Source organism: Megalops cyprinoides, chromosome 11 (genome assembly GCF_013368585.1).
Source record: "Megalops cyprinoides isolate fMegCyp1 chromosome 11, fMegCyp1.pri, whole genome shotgun sequence".
NCBI lineage: Eukaryota > Metazoa > Chordata > Actinopteri > Elopiformes > Megalopidae > Megalops > Megalops cyprinoides.
Genome location: NC_050593.1, coordinates 11,096,383 through 11,117,470, shown reverse-complemented (window position 1 = coordinate 11,117,470; position 21,088 = coordinate 11,096,383). Strand labels below are relative to the sequence as shown.

The 21,088-nt window shown below is 48.9% G+C and overlaps 2 protein-coding genes across 4 annotated transcripts; both read left to right on the top strand.

Moving 5' to 3' along the window:
• Window positions 1-783: 783 nt before the first annotated feature.
• On the top strand, window positions 784-9,990 carry LOC118785514 (NADH-ubiquinone oxidoreductase 75 kDa subunit, mitochondrial-like). 2 transcript variants are annotated; one of them, XM_036540224.1, is made up of 19 exons: window positions 784-971; window positions 1,869-1,951; window positions 2,788-2,888; window positions 3,268-3,375; window positions 3,764-3,840; window positions 3,999-4,080; window positions 4,417-4,547; window positions 4,687-4,872; window positions 5,220-5,354; window positions 5,446-5,560; window positions 5,895-6,040; window positions 6,155-6,283; window positions 6,834-6,963; window positions 7,106-7,266; window positions 7,465-7,619; window positions 7,785-7,960; window positions 8,111-8,245; window positions 8,719-8,791; window positions 9,257-9,990. In XM_036540224.1, the coding sequence occupies exons 2-19, from the start codon at window positions 1,873-1,875 to the stop codon at window positions 9,346-9,348; spliced, it is 2,211 nt and encodes a 736-aa protein (XP_036396117.1). In that variant the 5' UTR covers window positions 784-971; window positions 1,869-1,872; the 3' UTR covers window positions 9,349-9,990. The 2 variants fall into 2 exon arrangements, with proteins under 2 accessions (XP_036396117.1, XP_036396116.1); XM_036540223.1 differs by having other exon boundaries at window positions 2,785-2,888.
• An 884-nt stretch (window positions 9,991-10,874) lies between these two features.
• Window positions 10,875-20,478, top strand: LOC118785513 (INO80 complex subunit D-like). Of its 2 annotated transcripts, none has more exons than XM_036540221.1 (10): window positions 10,875-11,104; window positions 13,845-14,091; window positions 14,476-15,293; window positions 15,928-16,030; window positions 16,331-16,555; window positions 16,762-16,871; window positions 17,838-17,971; window positions 18,369-18,628; window positions 18,792-18,949; window positions 19,364-20,478. In XM_036540221.1, the coding sequence occupies exons 2-10, from the start codon at window positions 13,874-13,876 to the stop codon at window positions 20,272-20,274; spliced, it is 2,937 nt and encodes a 978-aa protein (XP_036396114.1). In that variant the 5' UTR covers window positions 10,875-11,104; window positions 13,845-13,873; the 3' UTR covers window positions 20,275-20,478. The 2 variants fall into 2 exon arrangements, with proteins under 2 accessions (XP_036396114.1, XP_036396115.1); XM_036540222.1 differs by having other exon boundaries at window positions 10,877-10,901.
• Window positions 20,479-21,088: the final 610 nt, after the last annotated feature.

Genomic DNA, 21,088 nt, shown 5'->3' with positions numbered 1-21,088 from the left:
GGGCCAATGTTTCAAGCAGTGTCTCTTAGTCCGTTCAGAAATGTCAGATGAATTATTCATGGATGACATGGATATTCATGGATGGCATTTTATACAAGTATTTATTGAATGAAATAATATGACTCCCGTTAATTATATCAAGGTCGCCACGGGGCACCATTGCTAGTATGGGGCAAGCTATAGCACAGTGTCCTTAACTAAATACAATAATAAATAATAATGTGACTCCGGTTCATTATTTTTGAGTTTCTCCGTGATAACTTGGGCTTTGGTGCCTTGTCGTTTTCATGACATGACATTTCCTTGACGTTTATTATTGACAGAATATTTCTGTATAGTGTGTAATGCCGGTTTTCTGAGCCGTATTTCTTTCAGTGGTTGAAGAAAACAGAAATCTTAAGTTGTAGAAAGCATCTTTCTTACGCCTGCAATGTCGAGGGGGGTCCAGACACTCAGTTAAACTTTTTTCTGTCTCAGTATCTTAAGTTCACATTTCATATATTCACGTTTTTTTATTAATTATGCACCTACTCCACTGAGTACCATACTACATGTTGTAGTTGAGCCCATATTGATTCTTTGTAAATTCCTTTATTATTACAAAAACAAAGTTTTTAAACAGCAAAAGTCTGTGTAAATGACAGTTTATATCTGCAGGCATAACCATTACGCCTTATGTTTAGACAGGAAGTGACGACAGAGAATTGGGTTGAAAGGTTATATGGTATGCGAGGTTTTTTTAATAGAAAATTTATCAGGCCAGTTTTTATGATTCTCAAAATTGTATCACATAAAATGTAGTTATTATACCGCTATACTTAAATATTTAAACGTGTTCAATACTTCGGAAACCCAAATGTCACTGTTAGCTAATCGGACATTTCCGTCGTTTTAACCGGATATTTACGAAGTCGCCATTTATGTAAACTACAGTGACGCCGTTCTGGTCCAGGAGGCCACATAGCGACAAGGTAAGATGAGTAGTTATCTCATGATTATTTAGCACATAATTCATACGCTGCTGGGGGTTTATTTGCAGATGAGCATATCACAGGGTGAAAATTATAAGCTTGCCAGTCATGAACGTGAAGTGCGATGTTCTCTCTGTGCCCTTGACTTGCCAGATACCAAGGAAGCTAGCTAGGTGTCAGCTTATTGGATGTAGTGTAATTAACGTTACAGTACCAGTTGGCTGTTTAGGGACTCTTCGTAGATAGAAGAGGAAAGGAATGTGCTGAAGAGTTCAACTGCACAGTCATTCGCAGGTTAATTTATGTTTACCGAGAGTCCCATTAGCTAAACAGCTGGCTGCAGTATACTCTAGTACAGCCGGCTAGATAGCAGACCTGTTACAATCGTAGGCAGTTTCACGTTGGTTTGCTGTCACACAACTAAATGAAACAACTAGCCTGCTAGTTAATTAGAACCATAAAACAGACTCCTGTATCTGTATACTGTGTATCCATGCATCTTAGGGCACAGGTGTATTTTGAAACATTTTGGTTGTGAACAGCACATATATGTCTAGGTTTGTAAATCTATTTAGCTGTCTACAATAGTACAGCAATAGTACAACAATCTGCACTTATGATTTGTTCATGTTGCTGCATTTTGCTATTTACCTTACTGGGTGGATAGTTACAGTAGCTAATCGTCTTATTTCTTTAATGAGGATAACCAGACAACAGGTACTGTATGCGCAGAAGGAACCTGCCGTAATTACAGAACGCAGGCCTTGCTTAGTCTGTCAGATAAAATGAAATTGACTATACTGAGTCATAAGTGAGTTGAGAAAAAGTGACGTCATATACTGTATGCTACAGTAATACTGTATTGCCCTCTGATGAGACTTGCGTCTTGTCTTGCAGCGTCATGCAGCGTTTGCCGGTCGTTAGCCGAACCCTGGCTGGGGTAGCCCAGTCCAAGAGCTGCTTGCCAGTCACCAATAATGGTAATTGTCGCATGGGTGCTCTCACACATATGTTTGTATGTTTGATCTCTCTGCTTGTGGTAGCACAGTGTCTTTGGCTGCCCCATACTGTTAGGCCACATGCAGCTGACGGATGCTTTGTTTCAGGAGTCTGCCCTAGAACAGCGTCTTCATGATGTTGTTCCGTTCTGGGATTACTTGAAGGATTAGAGATTTACGGGCACGGCAGGGGATAAGTGCCAGGGCCCGGTCAGGGAAAGATGCCAGGCCTTGACCTGACCAAACAGCTTATCTTCTCAGGGAAATGCACGTGACTGGTATAGAATCAGTTACGGTACTCTCGTCAATATTTAGTGCATTTATTGTCACATTCTGTGAAACACAGACAAAAAAATTACTGTTACCACATTTGCTTGTAGATGTTCTTATCCTCAATGACGTACATATCTCACAATTTTTACGCATTCCCTGCCCTATTCCCCACTGATACAAAAACTACTGGCCAATTCAGTGCAAGAAGGGCCTTATGATGGATACTGAAGCTTTAACCCATTGTAGCATTCAGCAATGCTCAAAATAAACTTACAAGTAGAAAAACACTTGCACTTTGTGGCATAGGCCTTTATCAGGGTGATACCCTTACACCCTGATGAAGGCTTAAGCCATAACATATGTATATTTCTTAACCATGTGAATATTATCAGATATTAGATATAAGGCCCTTGAGTTCTGCTTAAGTTCATGGTGAGGTGCAAATTCACTGGTTCGTGCAAGCTGCTCAGTGAGCAGGTGAGTGAGTGCCACACTTGTGGCAGTCTAACAGACGTTGAGGCTTTGTGTTTTCTGTACGACAGCAGTTCGCACAGCTGCCACGGCTGCCGCGGCTGCCAGTAACCTGGTGGAGGTGTTTGTTGATGGGAAGCCTGTCATGGTGGAGCCAGGAACTACAGTACTGCAGGTAACCTGCCTCCTCCTGCTCTTTTATACTCGTTTATTTGAAGTAACTGAGGGGAAAAACATCTGAGGGGGAAAAGGGGAGCAGTGCTGTCCTTCGTAAACAACAGGGTCACCATTGTCTTTTGTGAATGAACATCCAAAGCTTGTGCTTGAACTCATGTACATGTAAGAGTTTAGAAGAGTTTTTAAAAAATCGTCTCCCAATGTAAGGTATGAGGTGAGAATGTCTTTCCCTCTATGAGGTTACTACAGTGTGCTCTGTCTCTGTGAGGTGAGAATGTCTTTCCCTCTATGAGGTTACTACAGTGTGCTCTGTCTCTGTGAGGTGAGAATGTCTTTCCCTCTATGAGGTTACTACAGTGTGCTCTCTCTCTGTGCAGGCATGTGAGAAGGTTGGGGTGCAGATACCTCGCTTCTGTTACCACGAGCGTCTGTCTGTGGCTGGGAACTGCCGCATGTGTCTGGTGGAGATTGAGAGAGCACCAAAGGTAACGTGATATTCCTAGTGTATTATTGTAGATCAGGCCAGCCTGGGTGCAGTAAAGTCTAGCAATGCTGCTGGTTTAAGTATGTCTCCACAGACAGCGTCTTTTTTTGGCTATGACCGAGCAGTCCTAGAAGTGATGAGCTTGCTCAATAATTCACTAACTGACGAAGCATCTCGAAGCATCTCTACCAGTCACAGCAGTACCTTCATGTTACCACTGGATGGCAACAATGCACTAATAAGTGGACCAACCACAGCAGTTATAACCCCCTAGTCAGTGCTTGTTCTGCTTGTTAGTGTTTTCTTATTGGTTTTATTAATCATGCTCACAGCAGAAGATCATTTTAACTAGTGCAGTATAATTAGAGGGAATGTGCGGTCTCTTCCAGCCGGTGGCTGCATGTGCCATGCCTGTGATGAAAGGCTGGAACATCCTGACCAATTCTGAAAAAACAAGGAAAGCCAGGTAGGCCCAGCCCACCTATGTGTCATATGTACTTGCTTCCTTTTTAATGATAGTTAAATACACTTTATAAAGAATTAAGGCAGATAATTTTGAGGGTTTTTTTTTTTGCTGTTGTCAGGGTGCCAGCCTTTGATCTGTAGTTGTGCCTGTCTTTTCAGGGAGGGTGTGATGGAATTCTTGCTGGCCAATCACCCTCTGGACTGCCCAATCTGTGACCAGGGTGGAGAGTGCGATCTGCAGGTAATCCTAGCTTAACCAGCATCCATACTGCCTGTTAGCCATTCCTTGCCAAATGGATCAAGCTACGTGAGGGAGGACTTGTTCAGTGCTCCTGGGAAACCCGGTCTTGTGCTAGAAGTGCTGTGCCTAGGCCAGTGGTAGGCAGTCTTCCAGTTGCCAGGTAGAAAACCGACACCCCTGCACTGCCTATGACAGTGGCCGATAAGAGCACAAGTCATAAGAGATGTGACTGGAGGGGGCGTGTCCATGTGCAGACACACGCTGGTGCTTGCATCATTATATGACTCCCCCCCTGCAAAGGTTACACGGGTTTTGAGCCTGGCTGTTTGTGCGCAGGACCAATCCATGATGTTCGGCAGCGACAGGAGCCGCTTCACTGAGGGGAAGAGAGCCGTGGAGGACAAGAACATCGGCCCGCTCATCAAGACCATCATGACACGCTGCATCCAGTGTACCCGCTGCATCCGGTGAGCCACGCTGCGGAACAAGCCCGTGAGCTGTGTGCATTTAGAGCTGGGGGTTCAGGGGACGCTGAGGTCTTAGGCGTCACAGACACACATTGAAGTGAATGGTGACGGCAAGCTCTCTCTTCTCTCTCCTCGGCAGCTTTGCCAGCGAGATCGCGGGCGTGGAAGACCTAGGCACCACCGGCAGGGGCAACGACATGCAGGTGGGCACCTACGTGGAGAAGATGTTTATGTCCGAGCTGTCGGGCAACGTCATCGACATCTGCCCCGTGGGAGCGCTGACCTCCAAGCCCTACGCCTTCACCTCCCGCCCCTGGGAGACCAGGTACGCACAGCCAGCCCGGCACAGCACCTCCACAGCTCACAGAACACATGGTGGGACCACACCACATTACACTAGTGTGTATAGTGCTACACTCGTACAAAGCCGCACTGCAGCACACAGGGACTTTACCAGAGCAGTGGAAATCTTGACTGCTGTGCTCTCTTGGATATGGCCATTGTTTCAGTGTTCTTCAATACAGTGTTCAGGAAATGAGTATTCCAGGTGAATTCCAGGTGTCCAGGTGAAGTTTCGCTTCAGTGGTGAGCCATTTCTGATGAGTCTTGCTGTCGCGTATGTTTGTATGTGGTCATCAACCGATGTGAATGAAAGGGAACCTGTGTTCACAGGAAGACGGAGTCCATCGACGTGCTGGATGCCGTGGGCAGCAACATCGTGGTGAGCACCAGGGGCGGAGAGGTCATGAGGGTTCTGCCACGCCTCAACGAGGATGTGAACGAGGAGTGGATCTCCGACAAGACCCGGTGAGCAGACAGCCCATGCACAGCCCTGCCACACTGACCTGTCCCATCTCCCTCCGTCCGAACCCTGACCAGTCTGTCGCCCTGACCGCAGCTTTGCGTACGACGGCCTGAAACGGCAGCGTCTCACGCAGCCCATGGTGAAAAACGCCTCCGGACAACTGGTGCCCACTTCCTGGGAAGACGTCCTGACACGAGTCGCTGGAGCGGTAGGTGTCTCCATGATTGGCCGTACTGGGGAGTGACCTGTCATTAATGTCCATAACTGAGCTCTCATGTGTCCTCGTGTCGAAGGCTCACACGTCACCCTTTTGTCTCAGTAAAAATTCATTCTAAGCATACCCAAAATGTCAGTGTTTGGGTGAGGTATGGCACGGCGTGGTAACAAATCAAAATGTATTACCAAGCATAACCAGGAAGATTCCCTTGGTTGTAGGTGTAACTGAAGCCAGTAGAAGCTCAGCCTTGCTCAGGGCACCCCTAAGTACATGGAGATGGGGCCATGAGTATATGGGGGTGTCATCAGTCTGTTTGCGGTTACAGCTCCAGGGGGCACAGGGGGACGATGTGGCGGCCATTGCCGGGGGGCTGGTGGATGCTGAGGCCCTGATTGCCCTGAAGGATCTGATGAATCGCCTGAACAGCGACAACCTGTGCACTGAGGAGGTCTTCCCCATGTCCGGAGCTGGGTAAGACGTGCGGGGGTGTCGGTAGGATAAAGAGGTGATGCAGCATTATAGGGGTGGGACCAGGTCAGAATTTGGAACAGTAGCACTTACGAGGATGTCTTTTTTCGTTTCTAGTACTGATCTACGCTCCAACTACCTGCTGAACTCCCGCATCACCGGCATTGAAGAAGCTGACCTGGTCCTTCTGATTGGCACCAACCCACGCTATGAGGCGCCGCTCTTCAACGCTCGTATCAGGAAGAGGTAAGCGTGGCGAGGGAAGTGGTGGGTGCGGCAGGATGGGATGGGTGGGGCCAGAGCCGCAGCGAAACAACAAGGCCGTGTGATGCATTGTAATTTTAAAGTGTAGATGAAATGTATTGTGAGCCAAGATTAATGTCAGTTTTCTCTGCTTGCTCATTCAGTTTGTACGTGCATTTCCTTGTGTCACCTGTGATTGAGGTCAATGTAAACATTGCTGATTTTGAGAAGCCAATGTGAGTCAGGAGTTGCTGTGTTTTAATTTGGGTTTCATCATCTGACTGCTGGCTGGATCTGGACTTGTTGGTTTGTTGCTGAAAAACCGCTGAAAAATCATTGCTAAGGTCCAGTGGCTCACAGAAACTATTTGGACTTTGCAGATGAAAGTGAATGTCGATATATGAACCGTAACTGTTCAGGTATATTTTTAGTTGACTAAAACTAAATAAAGCATATGCCTAAAACTGCTGCTGTGTAGATTTACAGTGATCCACACCAGGTTATACTGCAGTTGGATGTGATTATGGTATGTGCTGATCTCCTTGTCTCCTAGCTGGCTCCACAATGAACTGCAGGTGGCACTGGTGGGCCACCAGGTGGACCTGAGCTACACCTACGACCATCTTGGGGAATCTGGGCAGGTGTTGCAGGAAATTGCAACTGGGACACACCCCTTCTGTGAGGTAATGCTGGTGGCTTTACCGCCATGTCTGTTGGATTTTCCCACCTCGGTGGGAAGTTGGTCCACAATCGCTCTTGAGAGATAAGCTGGATGGAGTATAGTCTCTGCCTGTTTCCTCACCCACACCCCACCCTCCTCCCCAGGTGCTAGCCAAGGCGAAGCGCCCAGTGGTGGTCGTAGGAAGTGCGTGTCTGCAGCGAGAGGATGGCCCTGCCATACACGCCATGGTGTCCACCATCGCCCAGAATGCCCGAGTCACCAGCGGCGTGGAGGACGGCTGGAAGGTTCTCAATGTCCTTCACAGGTAACAGATATTAAACTGGCTGTGTGCCTTTTCATAGGCAAACCAACACTTACACAGTGGACAAGTAAGACAGACACCTTAAACTGGGTATACCTGTTTACTACAAGTGGTTGAATTCTTCCTTGGTCATACCTGTCAGTAGAGCTAATCAGTGGTTAACAGCATGTCCCTTCCTCTGTTGTGTGCCCGTGATGGCAGGGTGGCCAGCCAGGTGGCGGCGCTGGATCTGGGCTACAAGGCTGGAGTGGAAACCATCAGAAAGAACCCGCCCAAAGTGCTCTTCCTGCTGGGGGCGGATGCTGGCTGCGTCTCCCGACAGGACCTGCAGAAGGACAGCCTGATCATCTATCAAGGTCAGTGATGTTTGTGCCAAGCTTTGCTGCAAGTCTGAGAATGCCAGGACACAATTCAAAAACAGGAAGTGTCGGTCAGTTCCTAAGAGCCCACTTCCTCAGGGCCCAAGGCCTCTTTGTAACCGGTTATGTCAGATGGTAACTTTCCTGCGCCGCCACTTCCAGGGCACCATGGAGACCTGGGAGCGCCCACGGCCGATATCATTCTCCCTGGGGCTGCATACACAGAGAAGTGTGGCACCTACGTGAACACTGAGGGCCGCGCCCAGCAGACCAGGGTGGCGGTGACTGCCCCAGGCATGGCCAGGGAGGACTGGAAGATTTTAAGAGCCATCTCGGAGGTGCACGACTACCCCAATACCCCACACATGCAGTCCCCCCCCCCCCTTCCCACATTTCCTACCTCAGCCACTCCCCCCACTGTACAGAGCAAAAACTCGGGTACACGGGGGGTGTTCAGGACTCTCTCATTAACACAAGTGCGTTCACAGCTGGCTGGTGTGATGCTTCCCTATGACACGGTGGATGAGGTGCGTGACAGATTGGCTGAGGTGGCGCCCAATCTGGTGCGCTATGATGACGTCGAGGACGCCAACTACTTCAAGCAGGCCAACGAGCTGGGCAAGGTCAGAGCCAAACCCTGGCGCCCCCTGGGGTGGTGACAGCCTCGGCTGAGAGCCTGTTAATGATCTCAGGATATTATTCTGACTGAGAGCTGCCATCACCTCCTGTAAGCCTGGTGCTAATACTGTAGTCATCTGGGGAAGGTGCATTTACAGACTTGTTATCACAGCCCTTCAGTAATGTTACATTCACAAGAATTTGCGCAGTTGCTTTAATGAGTAAATCTTGTCTAATATTTTGAATGTGTACTTAAAGGCTAGGAGTATGTTTACTTAACACTGGTGTTGTCTCAGCACCATTCCAGCTGAATTTTCTTATCAATGTTATATGAATGTGATGGTAAGATAAGTAAATTTTTGATAAGCGTAGAAGAGAGTTGTGGTGTTAATGGTCCAGTAATTTTTCAGATCGTTTCAAGGAGAAAAGATGAATATGGTGATGAAGACCTACTCTCATCTTTCTCTGTCTCTTTCAGACTGTCGACCAAACACTCTTAGCAGACCCTCTGATCCCTCCGCAGCTCACAGTGAAAGACTTCTACATGACAGGTATGTCTGTGCACACCTCACACACGAAGCTACTCTGTTCCTGTCCTGACTGCACGCTTATGGTCAGAATACAGATTGAACTCAGGGTTCTCTCACCACACCACACAACCCCTGATGAGACACAATTGGATGTCTGAGCTAAAGGCCCAGGGTTTTAAGCTCAGCGAACCAATCCTATTTCAGCGCTGACTCTTGGGTGATGTCCTTGTCTGTCACAGACTGCCGTTCACTCATCTCTGCTACATTATCCTACTCTTGATGCCCACAGCTGCTGGCCACCAGTGTACATTATATGAGTCACATGGTATCAGTATAAACTGTACAGGCTGAGAGAATCAAACTGTGGCCCTAGCAAACACACAGTACAATTGAGAGAAAAGCTATTTGCCTAGTCTGCTGAAAACCCAGGTCCCTGGCTCGGGTAACCAATGGTGTTTTCTACCTGTTGCTCTCTCCCTTTCTCAGATCCCATCAGCAGAGCCTCCCAGACCATGGCCAAGTGCGTGAAGGCAGTGACCGAAGGCGCACAGGCAGTGGATGAGCCGTCTATCTGCTGAAGTCCTATCCGTATATATCCACAGATGGGCCAATTGCTAGTAACGCACAACTTGGTGTGACAAGACACCTAGCCTCCTTTCACCTGTAGAAGGAAATCCAAAGAAGTGTATGACCGTGTACCTCCTTCTAGTCTCACCCAAACCTGATGCCAGCAGTACAGATGAATCACATGAATTTTTCCCTCGTATGTTTTAGCACACTCCTGACAGTGTTGTAAAATGCTACTTCCACGTTGAGGATTCAAAGAGCAGATTTGTAGGAGAAAGGTTCAGATGTATTAAGAAAAAAAAAAACAGTGGAACTTACTGCAAGACGCTTTGCCATTTTATTGAGAGCACTTAAATGCACAGACTCCTTCAACATCATTAAGCCTCTTTAAATGTTTGGCTTTGCAATGCTATGTTGATAGTGAATGAATGACAATGACTTACTTTTGGTTACAGCTTATTTATGGCTCCAAAGAAGAGAGAACACAGTGAACTGGGTGTTTGCAATTTCTTGATTGGGTGGCTGCTTTGTATTAAAGAGTTGTATATTGTATGTAGATGACTGTATATTTAATGAACAAATGAAGCGGACCGCTCTGGAAGTGCTATTATTTCAATTACTTGTCCAGCCATATTTAGACATTAATAAACCAATGCACAACAACTTGATGTCACGTTAGTAATTTCATATTATTCCTTCAAGCTGAAAAAATGCCATCACCAAATACAATCTCTGCAAGAAGTACGAGGGGGGCACTGTTGCACTCTGGGAAGAGAGCCACAGGCAGATGGGTAATGCAAGTGGGGGAGAGGGGGATGAAAAGTGTGGAGGCTGGGGCTACATAAGTAAGATCACAGAATGACAGGGTAGCGAGAGGAAATGATTGTGTGAGAGGGGGGAAAGTACTACTGTGTAATGTGGAAAGGAGATGACGAGAAGATGAGCTAATGTATGACTGCATGCGTGCTGACCATTAACGCTTTAGAAAATATTCTGGGATGCCAGATCTTAGTAATTTTCACTAATAAGCAGGGTCCCACCTGTGAACTGTGGTTACAGTGCACCATACTTTTTACCGAAACAGGACAGAAAATGTAGTTGTCATACACAAAAGTTTTCCATGTTTCTCTTGTATGGCTTGTATCAATGTAATAAAAATAAAGGGTGAACTGCTAATATAACCCTACTGATTTACGTGCTGAGCATAAAAAATCCAGAATGACGAAAAGATTGAAAAAAAAGTCAGAGACCAGTCAGAGAAGGTTGAAGAAGTATGAAGTTAGCTAGGTGCTCTCCGCTTCAGCGCAAGAAAAAAATAACTAAATGCGTGCCACTAGCCAGACTATGCTTGCGTTTAACACCTGACAAGTATACAGTAACGTACACACCAAGAAACATGCAAGCTTTAACATGGTACGCCTTCTCTCTGGTATAATATTAAGTTAAATTTCCAATATGGTTGCAGAGGTTGTTGTTGTACAGTCGGTTGTTGTCATGTCCCCGCAGTGCCGGTAGTGGTGCTGTAAGGGGAGTCTGCTGAAGACTGAACTAAAAAACCCAGCAGGTCTTTACGGCTATATTTTGTTGTGGGTAAACTGCATTTAGATGCATCAAAGACTTAAACAAAATCACATACGGGTAGAAAAGTGGTAACTTGCGTTAACGACACTGAAAATCAGTGCATGGGTCGTCCGGTTGATTATAATAAGCATTTCCAGACTCTATCCGGAGCGAATACCATATAGCTACAGCGCATACCAACTGAAGGTAAGCGGATATGCCATAAAGCCTGGGGCTCGAGTGGTAGCGTAAACCGAGGCATTGTAGAAGACAAGGCCCTCGCCACTGCTACCCAAGGCCGTGGTTTTAAACGTCTGCAAGGCCGGTGTTCACGCTTTAACTTTACTTGTTTATTTATATTTCGCCGTATAATTTTCCCCAACACGGCGCCCGCAGGCATAGGAGAGAAATTGAGTATCACTCGAGTGTGACATGGGTCTTATCTGGTGGCTAAAATACATTTATTTAATTTTGTTTCGAAGGCCCGTTTAAACGGCCCTTTCAGCCCTTTGTTCGATGAAATATTGTAGCCAACGATACGTTTCTGTAACTTGAAAACGGATGCATATTACAAGTAACGGTGTAAAATAAAATTATTTAATGAAGTTGTGATATTTCCCAATAATTTGAACGGAGCGTATATATGCATTTTTATTTCCGTTTCCTGCGCGACGCTGCTTTGTTTTTAGCTAGCTAGCTGTAGCTTGGCATCTACCTAGCTAACGTTAGCGAGCAAGGTAAAAATCAACCTTGTTTAGCTAACCTTAGCTAGATAGCCAGGTGTCTACGTAAATAAGTATTTGCTACTGCTGTGGTCATTATTTTATTTGTCATGCAGAGGAAATAAATGTGATAACAACTACCCATTACGTTTCCAAAATAGCCTCTCTACGTATGTAGGTAGCTAGCAAAGCTGTATCGATAACGTATAACGTCAGTTAGCTAGCCACATTACTAAGATTGTTATTGACATTACCTAAGCTTGCTAAGTGTTAGCAAACTTCCTATTATCTTTAACGTTATCTTGGCAGTGCAGGTAGCGCACATTAGCTGTAGCTAATGGAAATTAATGGGCCTATTTTACCTTAAGTAGCTGGTTGGCTAAGCTGGAGTTACTTTGCCAGTCGGAAGGTTTCAAATAATTGTTTTTAAACACGTCGTAACATTCTTACCTGTTATTTTTTCGGTGTCACTACCTAGGTAGCTAACGTCAATAACTATTTGCTTATTAGATACTGTAGTTTGTCGACTGCGTTAGCTTACTACCAAATTCTAGATGTTGAGTTGCTAGCTAGCTAGCTATATATGTAACGTTACCATAACGTGACTGGATGTCTTGATAGCTACATTATTATTGAGTAGTGGCACTGCGTTTTCCTAGATACACGAGTAGCTGTCCAGCTATCTGTTTCATCACAAAGTGAGTCGATGAAGTCTAGTTACATTGTCGGGACTGCTTTGAAATGTGACCGGGAAATCGAGAGAGTGGATTTGCTTGTTGATTGCATTTTTCCCCCACCGTTTCTCTTACTAGAGAGCACTTTTCACATTTAACGTTTGTGTTTTCTGAAATCTTTCGGTGATGGACGTTTGGCGGGCTGTGATAGGATCGATGCCTGTGGCTGTGTATTAGGTTGGTTTCTCTGGTATTTGTTATATTTAACTAGCTTGGAAAATTAAGTTCAGTGACGTTACCTAACTACTGTCAGAGTGTAATTACATGTTTGCAAAAATGTTTTGGAACTTCCCCGTACTTATCACCTGATTAGACAGTGTGTGTATCTGACTGATGGGCGCGTTTTGACGACACGTCCCCGTACATTTCCTCCAGGAGCTTGATAGTTCAGTGTCGTGCTGCAGCGTAAAGCATCAACACGACGTGTGAAACTACATTTTTATTTGTTATAAGTCAGTAACTAGCTGACACTTAACTTGTAGACAGGAGATATTTTAAAGTAGTATTTTGTCAGCGTGTTTTTTTTATGGTTAGAGGCTTAACAGTGCGCGAAGCTGTGTAAAATCTAATTAAGTAAGAAATTAAAATCATGCGGTTGGAATTAAAACCCTTAACTGTAGCGAGGAGGCTAAAGACCGTTACCGTTGTCGGAATAACACGTTGGAAGAGAGATACGTGCAATATTTCTGCTGACTCTGGGGCGGTAGGCAAAGTTCGCTCGCTGGTATGTAAGTGGTTCCTGTGCCTGAAATTATTGACTGTTTAACAGACCGAAAAAAGTGAAAGTTTCTGTCTCTGCACGTCACACCTGGTAGTTAAAGGAGCAGACCTACAGTTCCGTACGTGCCCGTGTCTGTGAAGTGCAGGTTACCTTCAGTTTGGCTTGAATACCCATATGACGTCGCCCACTTAGAATCTGATGATCATTCACGCTTTAGATGTCAGGGGATTTCGGCAGTTACTAATTAGAGAGCAAAAGGACAATAAGTTACAGAGAAAGGGTAAGGACCCGAGGCTACTCATACTACCTATTTGTAGTATGAAACCCACAGTGAAACTCTCACCAGCTGAGTGACTTGTTACTTTGTTTAAAAATGAAAGACATGTTTCAAGAGTTCATAAATGGATAGTTTGTCCTGACAGTGATAAATGTTACTTTCATTTTCTTTTTGTGATGATCAGAAATAAAAAGGTGGGTCACAATGGCGACCCAGTTAAATATTATATTACTGTCCTTATAAAATGGTTCCAATTTAACCATCAAGGGAAAGAAGAAAGGGTAGACCTCACCAGTGGACTAATTAGCTGAATTGAAGGTTCAGACTGAATGTGTGGCAGAGAATGTTACCATATTTCTAAATGATGGCAGATTTCAATGGAGATTTGAGTAGTCAATGTAGTGGATTATTTGGCTTCTTTGCCATGACAGGATGTTTGGGGTTCCATGACGCACCTGGCATTTGATTTACCTTCCCCGATTTCTGTCAACAGCTGATGTTCTCAAGGACAAGAGTAACGTGATGTATGAAGGCAAACACATACACTTCTCGGAGGTGGACAACAAGCCGTTGTGCTCGTACAGCCCCAAGCTGTGCAAGCAGCGCAGACTCAACGGCTATGCCTTCTGTATCCGCCACGTCCTGGAGGACAAGACAGCCCCCTTCAAGCAATGTGAATATGTGGCCAAGTACAACAGCCAGAGATGCACCAACCCCATCCCCAAGTCTGAGGACCGCAGGTGTGTGTGTGTGTGTGTGTGTGTGTGTGTGTGTGTGTGTGTAAAGCCGTGTGTCTCATCTGTATGCATGTGTTCCTGTCCCAGCCCTGGTCTCCTCAGTCCTGCCCCAGATATCCAACTGCCCTTCTGTCCCCAGCCCCCTCTCTTCATTCTCTCTGGGAATAGCCTCCAGGTTCAGATCACAAGCGGCTCCATATAAAAATACATGTGAAACCTTTAGATATGCCTTTGGAGTGTGTGTATCTGTATAAGGCCAGCTTTGTCTGCAGTGTGTGTGTACGTGTGGCCATGTAAAAGGTATGGCTGTGTATGAGTGTGTGTATATGTCTAACTGTAAAAGGTATGTGTGTAACTATTAAATGGTGTGTGTGTGTTCTCTGGCAGATACTGTAACAGCCACCTGCAGGTGCTGGGCTTCATCCCCAAGAAGGAGCGTAAGAAGAAGCACGATGCGCTGGAGGACATGCGTCCGCGGGCTCACCTGGAGTCCGTGGCCCTCAACATCACGGTGCCCTCTCTGGCCCTGAGGACGCCCAACGGGCTGGACGAGCCGCCGCCCTCTCCCCTACGCCCGCGCCTGCTCGCCTTCTCTGAGGCGGAGCTGCTGGACCCCTTCGCCTTCCACGAGGAGGAGACGGACGGGGAGGAGGGCGCGCCCCGAAAGGTGGCCGCCGTCGTCAGGAAGAAGCCGCCGAGCCGGCCGGGGCTCGGCCACAGGCTGCGGCTGCCGGGCCCCAACCCCCTCAAGCCCAAAGCAGAGCACTTTAGCCCCTCCCCCCTCCCCAGCCAGCGCCCCGCCTCTCCCAAGCACAGCGTCCTCCCCCCTCAGCCGCCGGGCCTCCTCCCACAGATGCAGCACTCCTACCTGCCCTCCTCCGGCCTCCCTGGACTACAGCAGGGTTCGTTATGCAAGCCAGCACCACCTCATACCTCTGGCCCCCCGCCTCCTGGGCTGCCCCTCAGTGCCACTCACAGCCCAGCCCCGCCCAGCGGCCCCTCCCTCAGCAAGAAGCCCCCGCCCATCGCACCGGCCCCGCCCCAAGTCCCGCCTTCTAGCAGCCGGGATGGTTCACAGCGACACACAGTGACCATGCGCTCGGCCTCCTTCTCCCCGTCTCCGGCCTGCCTGGTGCGACTGCGGCGGCTGGTCCAGCTCTGCTCTCAGCGGCAGCAGCAGCACGGAGACCTCTTCCCTCATCTAGGTGCGGCTCTCGTTTTTACCACTGATTTTCTCCATGGCGCACTTTTGCCGTCGCAGGGGTTTTCAGTTTTAATGTCCCAGGCCAGGTTTTAAAGATATAAAATGGTAATGCTCCCCTGTCCTGTCCTGCCCTGGGGAGAGATTTCGTGAACTGCGTTGTTTCATTTAGAAGTGCCTGGTTAAACTTTTCTGGCCAGCCCAGAACTTGCTCAGTTTAGGCAATTACTTCTGGTGTAATCTACCTAACGTCTTAGAACACCACAGTGCAGTATTGTAGGAGAGTCTGTTTAGTGGGGAAGGTTCTGTGTAATTTCAGCACTGTATAATTAACATTGTTCATTGAACATAACATAGTGTTCTCACCCAAGGCACCCGATGAGTGAATGGAGGTAATGACTGTCTTAACTGTCAGCGACTGACAGGTGTGTCCGGTTAATTCACTAGGCAAACTGGAACGAGAGGTTATTTTGGAAGACCACACAGACAGACAGGCTCCACACAGACATTTGTTAGCTGTGCTGTTTTGACAGGGGTCAGTATGCTTAGCTAGTAAGGGTGAAAGCCTGTATTGGCCTTGGTTAGATTTTTTAACTGTATGTTGGCCAGCGTTGGACTTACAGTGTGTGTTTTGTCAGGGTTGGACTGGTCTGAAGACAGCGCTGAAGATGAAGATGAGATGGAGAGAGTCCCACCACACCAATACACCTGGAGACTACAGGAGAGATTCTCCCAGGACAGGTAAAACAAACGAAACTGAAACACATCTCTGAGAGCTCAAAGACGATATTGACTTTGAAGCAGAAAAAGCTCTGTCAGTATTTTCTCTGGAGGCATAGCTTATTGACTTAGCTTTATTTGACTCAGAGGAGTTTTATGTTTGCTGTGCTTCCTAAACAGTTTCACCCAAGAATCCGTTTTTTTGGCGTGTTTATAGTCTCAACCACACGTTCAAACCTTTACGCAGCTTTAGAACGTACAGTAAATCACAGACCAGCTCTGACAGCTCAGAGGGCTTCCTTGTGCCCCTTGTCCCCGCAGCTCGGACGAGGAGTCGGACGGCTGCCGCAGCTCGAGGCTGGCCCGGCTCTGCACTTACCTGCGGCACAAATACAAGCACCTGTGCAGGCAGGAGAGGGCGGCCATGCGCCAGAGGCGGTACTGCTGCGCCTTCCGGAAGGCTCTGCTGCACGCCGCCACCAAGGACCCGGACTGCGCCGGCCAGCTGCTCCAGGAGCTGTGCAGAGCCTCTCAGACGCCCGCCAGGTACGGCGCACCCGCGGACACCCGCCGGCCTTCACAGACCCCTGCGCAAACCGCAGGTCCGCTCACACCAACGCTCATAAGATTCTGTTTTGAGGAATTGGTCTGTAGGAGCTGTACCCGGGGTTCTGTGCATGAGAACGTGCCTGCCAGAGGACAGCAGTTTTCAGTGTGGCGTTGTGCTGATCGGTGGGGTTTTGTGTCCGCAGGGCTCGGTCGGAGGTGCCGAAGGACGCGGGGCCGGGACTCTGTACGGGCAGCACTAAGGGCCAGCCCTGCAGCAACCGAGCGCTGCCTTACACGCGACAGTGCTTCCAGCGTATCCTTCCAGCAGCCCCGCTGCACTGCATTCTGGGAAACCTCCTGACCAGTGTCCTGGTGGATATCCGCAGTCTCGACGTCCTTACAGCTAGCTCTTTCCTGGTGGGCCAGGCTCTTCTGCCTTGGTTTTGCAGTGTGCTGTGATATTTCAGAAAAATTTGAATAAGTGCAACAATATGTCAGTTTGGACACCTAGTTGGGAGATTAGCATTTTCATGCTTTTGTTTTTCAGCCAGCTCACATGGAAAAAAACATGTTAGATACGACTAGCTATGTTTTGTTTAAGTCATTGTGAAAGTTCTGTTCACTTCTGTGGCAGATATAATGTTGGCATACGTAGCTATAGGTATGACACACATGTATTTCTAGAGAGAAGAATGAACTTCGGATAAGAGCAAGGAATAGTTGTGAGGCTGTTCAGATATTTATTCTTTCAATGGCTAGGCTAAATTTTACATAATTTCCAAAGAAAGCCTCCAGTGATATTTCCTGACAGTCTTACTCTGCCTGATGAAACAGTTTCCAGTGGGATTTACAGGAGTCGAGGTTCACTAGTGTTTTTCTCTTGGCCTGACAAAGAAGTGAAAGGCAAAGTGGAAAGCCAGGCAGAACAGAGTCTGGCAGGGGTGTCGTAGTGGTGATAGTGTAGGAGATCTGAAGTAATAGCTCGTGTGAGTCCTGCGTAAAAAGCCTTAGGTAGCGGGTAGCAGGTAGCCGAGCGGTTGCAGCGGCTACGCCACTCCCCCGAGACCTGGTTAAGTGGCGTTGTTGCCGATCGGCTAACGGCAATTTGCCTTTAGCTCAGCTGGCAACGACGCCAGCCGCAAGGGGTCGGCAGCGAGCAGTGAGAACCTCGGTTCGGAACTCGCTCGCTCGCCGACCCACACCCGTCGCAGTAGGGCGGAACGGCTCCCCGCTGCCTGCGCCCCCTGCGCCCGTGCGCTTCCTTGACCCCTCTGCGCAGACATCCTGCTGAACCGCTCCCAGCAGCTCTTCTCCAGCTGCACAGCCAGGTTCGCCGACGGCCAGCAGTGCTCCATCCCCGTGTTCGACATCACGCACCAGACCCCCCTCTGCGAGGAGCACGCCAAAAAAATGGTGGGTCCGCGGTCCGCCGCCCACCGTTCCCACAGTTGGGGCATCGCGGCCTTCAACAGCTCTTCGCGACTGTGCCGTATTGTACAGAGAGTACAGGGATTCAGTGCTGCGTGTGTTCTGTGGTAACTTCCTCAGCAAGTGTGGGTTGTGCTCTCTGGCGTCTTAAAGGTCAGAAGGGAGGATGTCGCGCTTCGCTTTGCTTTGAAAGTTCATTCCCCTCATTGCTGAACCGAAAGTCCCATTACAGGAACTCCTTAGTGTTATAGCTGTTTAAGTGGGGACTGGAACTCCTTTTCCAAGAACAAGAGTGTGTATTCTCTGTAGTGATAAACAGTCTTTGCTAGCATGCTGTCTGCGTTCAGTTCTACCTTGCTGAGTAACGTGGCTTCCGTTGCAGGATAATTTCCTGCGAGGAGACAGTAACCGCAGGGTGCAGCACCAGCAGCACCAGCAGCACCAGCAGCAGCAGCAGCAGCAACAGCAGCAGCAGCGTAAGCCGCGGAAAAAGACCAAGCCTCCCGCGCTCACCAAGAAACACAAGAAGAAGCGGAGGAGAGGGCCGCGGCGACCGCAGAAGCCCATCCCCCCTGCCGTGCCCCAGGGGAACCTGGGAATGCCCTCCAGCCTGTCACTGCCCGCTCAGGCCACCAGCATCAGGTCCGTCACGGTGCCCTCTGACCTACGACCCCTGGTTTCTTTTCATATGGTTATGCTATCCAGTGGCATTTCTTTAAGAGGGGAGAATGGCCTCTGCAGTTGTCCTTGGGCGGCAGCAGCAGCACAGAGCCGTCCCTCATCGTTTCGTCCCGTTTCTTGGCAGGAGTCCTTCAACCCCCGACCTGAGTACAGACGAGCTTCCTGACGACATCACCAATGACATCACTGACATTCCAAACGACCTGGAGCTGAACCAGGAGGATTTCTCGGATGTGTTGCCTCGGCTACCAGATGACCTACAGGACTTTGACTTGTTTGAAGGTACCTTCCTTAAAACGCACTGTAGCAGACAGTACCCTCCTGTCATGACTTCCCCTAGCCCCGATTGCACTGTAGTAAGATTGTGCTGGTTTCAGGCTGTGTTGCGAGTAGAATGTCCTGTGTCCCAGCTACAGAATTAGAAATGGTCTGTTAAATGCTGCAAGGTCATGCTTTAGTCCAGTCACACTGATATTAAATTGATAGTAAATCCAGATCATAGATTTAAGTATTTATTATTATCATTTTTAATCTCATGTCTATTTTAGATCGCTGTGTTCCCAAAACTGTATGCTGAAAATAGTTTAATATTTTCCCTGATAACCAGGGGAAAATTTCCAGATTATTGAAGAATCAGCTGATATAATTGTGTGTGTGTGTGTGTGTGTGTGTGTGTGTGTGTGTGTGTGTGTGCAGGTAAGAACGGGGAGTTGCTGCCCACCACAGAGGAGGCGGAGGAGCTGGTTCGCGCGCTACAGGCCATGGGCTCGTACCCGGATTCTCTGGTGTGCCTGGGCTCCATGGCCCCCTTCTCCGGGCAGGGGGGTCAGGGCGGGGCCATGGGGGACCTGCTGAACGGCCGAATCCTGCCGGAGAATTTCTCCAGCCTGGAGCTGGATGACAACCTGCTCCACTCGGCCGAGGGGCACTACAACCCCGCCCCCTCATCCCAGCCCCCGCCCCCCACGGCCACGCCAACCGCCGCTGCCCTGGGCCCGCTGGTGGAGCGGGCATTTGCACGGACGCACCCCTCGCACCTGCTGGCCAAGCCGGAAGCGTCCCGCTCGTCGCCCCACGGCAGCCAGTACAGCAGTGAGCACGTGCCGTCGCCTTACAGCGACCACGTCTCCTCGCCCCACCCGGCCTCCTTCCACACGGACTCCGCCCTCCTGCTGGAGGTGCCCCTCGGCGGGGTCCCGGCCCCGCCCCGCTCCCCCTGGAACAACCTCTCCCTCCCCCTGACGGACCCCGCGCAGTTCGGCAACCTCATCGGGCCGGAGGGCCACCTCCTGTCCACCTCCCTGTCCACGCCGCCCTCCACCACGCACTCCCTGACCCTGCAGCCCACGGCGGCCCTCTCCGCGCTCCCCCAGACCGGCACCTCCTCCCCGTCCTCCTCCCCGCACGACCTGCTGACCTCCATCCTGCCCAAGCAGCAGCTCCCCCAGTTCAGCGCGGCCTTCGGCCACCAGCTGGCCTCGCACAGCGGCATCCCCAAGGACGTGCAGCCCACCCACAGCTCCACAGCGCCCCCTACTGGCTTCTCCATCGCCAGCGCCACCGCTGCCAGTGCCAACAGTGTGGCTCCCCCCTTCACCACGCAGTAGCTGGGGAGAGCATCAGGCAGAGGGTGTCAGGTGAGAGGAAACAGGCTGGACTCACTCAAACACAGCCACCAAGATTTACATTACCCAAAGGGCAAAAGCCACATATACTGCTGTTGCAGCCGCTTCTGTCTGCAGCCTCTGTGTTCAGGCTCTGAAATGAAGTGATGTGATTGGCTGACAGTAAGGGTGTGGCTGAAGACCAAGCTGAGTAATTCGATTGTCGCTGCAGGGTTGCTGCCAGCAGGGGGAGCTGTGGAGTTGGGTGCCTGTCTGGGAGTGGGCTAAGAAAAGCCAGTGGATGGGGAGGACAGTGGAGGAGGGGTGGGGGGCGTCTTTGTAGAAGAGTGTCGCTATCATACTGACAAGAGCAGCGCTTAGGCCTCAATCAGTGCTCCCATCTTTGTGTTAACAGTTAACATGCCTATCTTAAAGCTATCACCATGTCTCGCTTCACTCGTATTAATTGTTATTATTAATGAAATGTATTTATTTATCTTCCCCCCACGTTCAGTTCCATTCACCGTAGAAGATGTGGGAGTGAGCCGAAAGGAATGCACACATCGGAGGTGGGGCTGTGCTGAAATTTTCTCGCCAAATTGGGCAGCCGGCGTAAGTGGAGTCACATACTGAATGTGGGTGGAACAGCGAAGCTAATGTGTGAGCTGACTCCATTTTAAAATGCAGATTACACAAGCAGCAGCTGTCCTTGTTGCAATATTACTGACTACCTAGTTGGGCTAACCTAACTAACTAGTTATTTAAATGTTAGCGAGGATGCCAGGCTGGGTAGTGAGAGAAAGCATGCAAATAGCTA

Coding starts and splice junctions, on each gene's coding strand:
- LOC118785514 (XM_036540223.1), top strand. CDS start 1,873: ATGCAGCGTTTGCCGGTCGTTAGCCGAACCCTGGCTGGGGTAGCCCAG. Junction 1,952..2,784: donor CTTGCCAGTCACCAATAATG/GTAATTGTCGCA, acceptor TCTGTACGACAG/CAGTTCGCACAGCTGCCACG. Junction 8,246..8,718: donor AGGCCAACGAGCTGGGCAAG/GTCAGAGCCAAA, acceptor TGTCTCTTTCAG/ACTGTCGACCAAACACTCTT.
- LOC118785513 (XM_036540221.1), top strand. CDS start 13,874: ATGTATGAAGGCAAACACATACACTTCTCGGAGGTGGACAACAAGCCG. Junction 14,092..14,475: donor CCCAAGTCTGAGGACCGCAG/GTGTGTGTGTGT, acceptor GTTCTCTGGCAG/ATACTGTAACAGCCACCTGC. Junction 16,872..17,837: donor CACGCGACAGTGCTTCCAGC/GTATCCTTCCAG, acceptor CCCTCTGCGCAG/ACATCCTGCTGAACCGCTCC.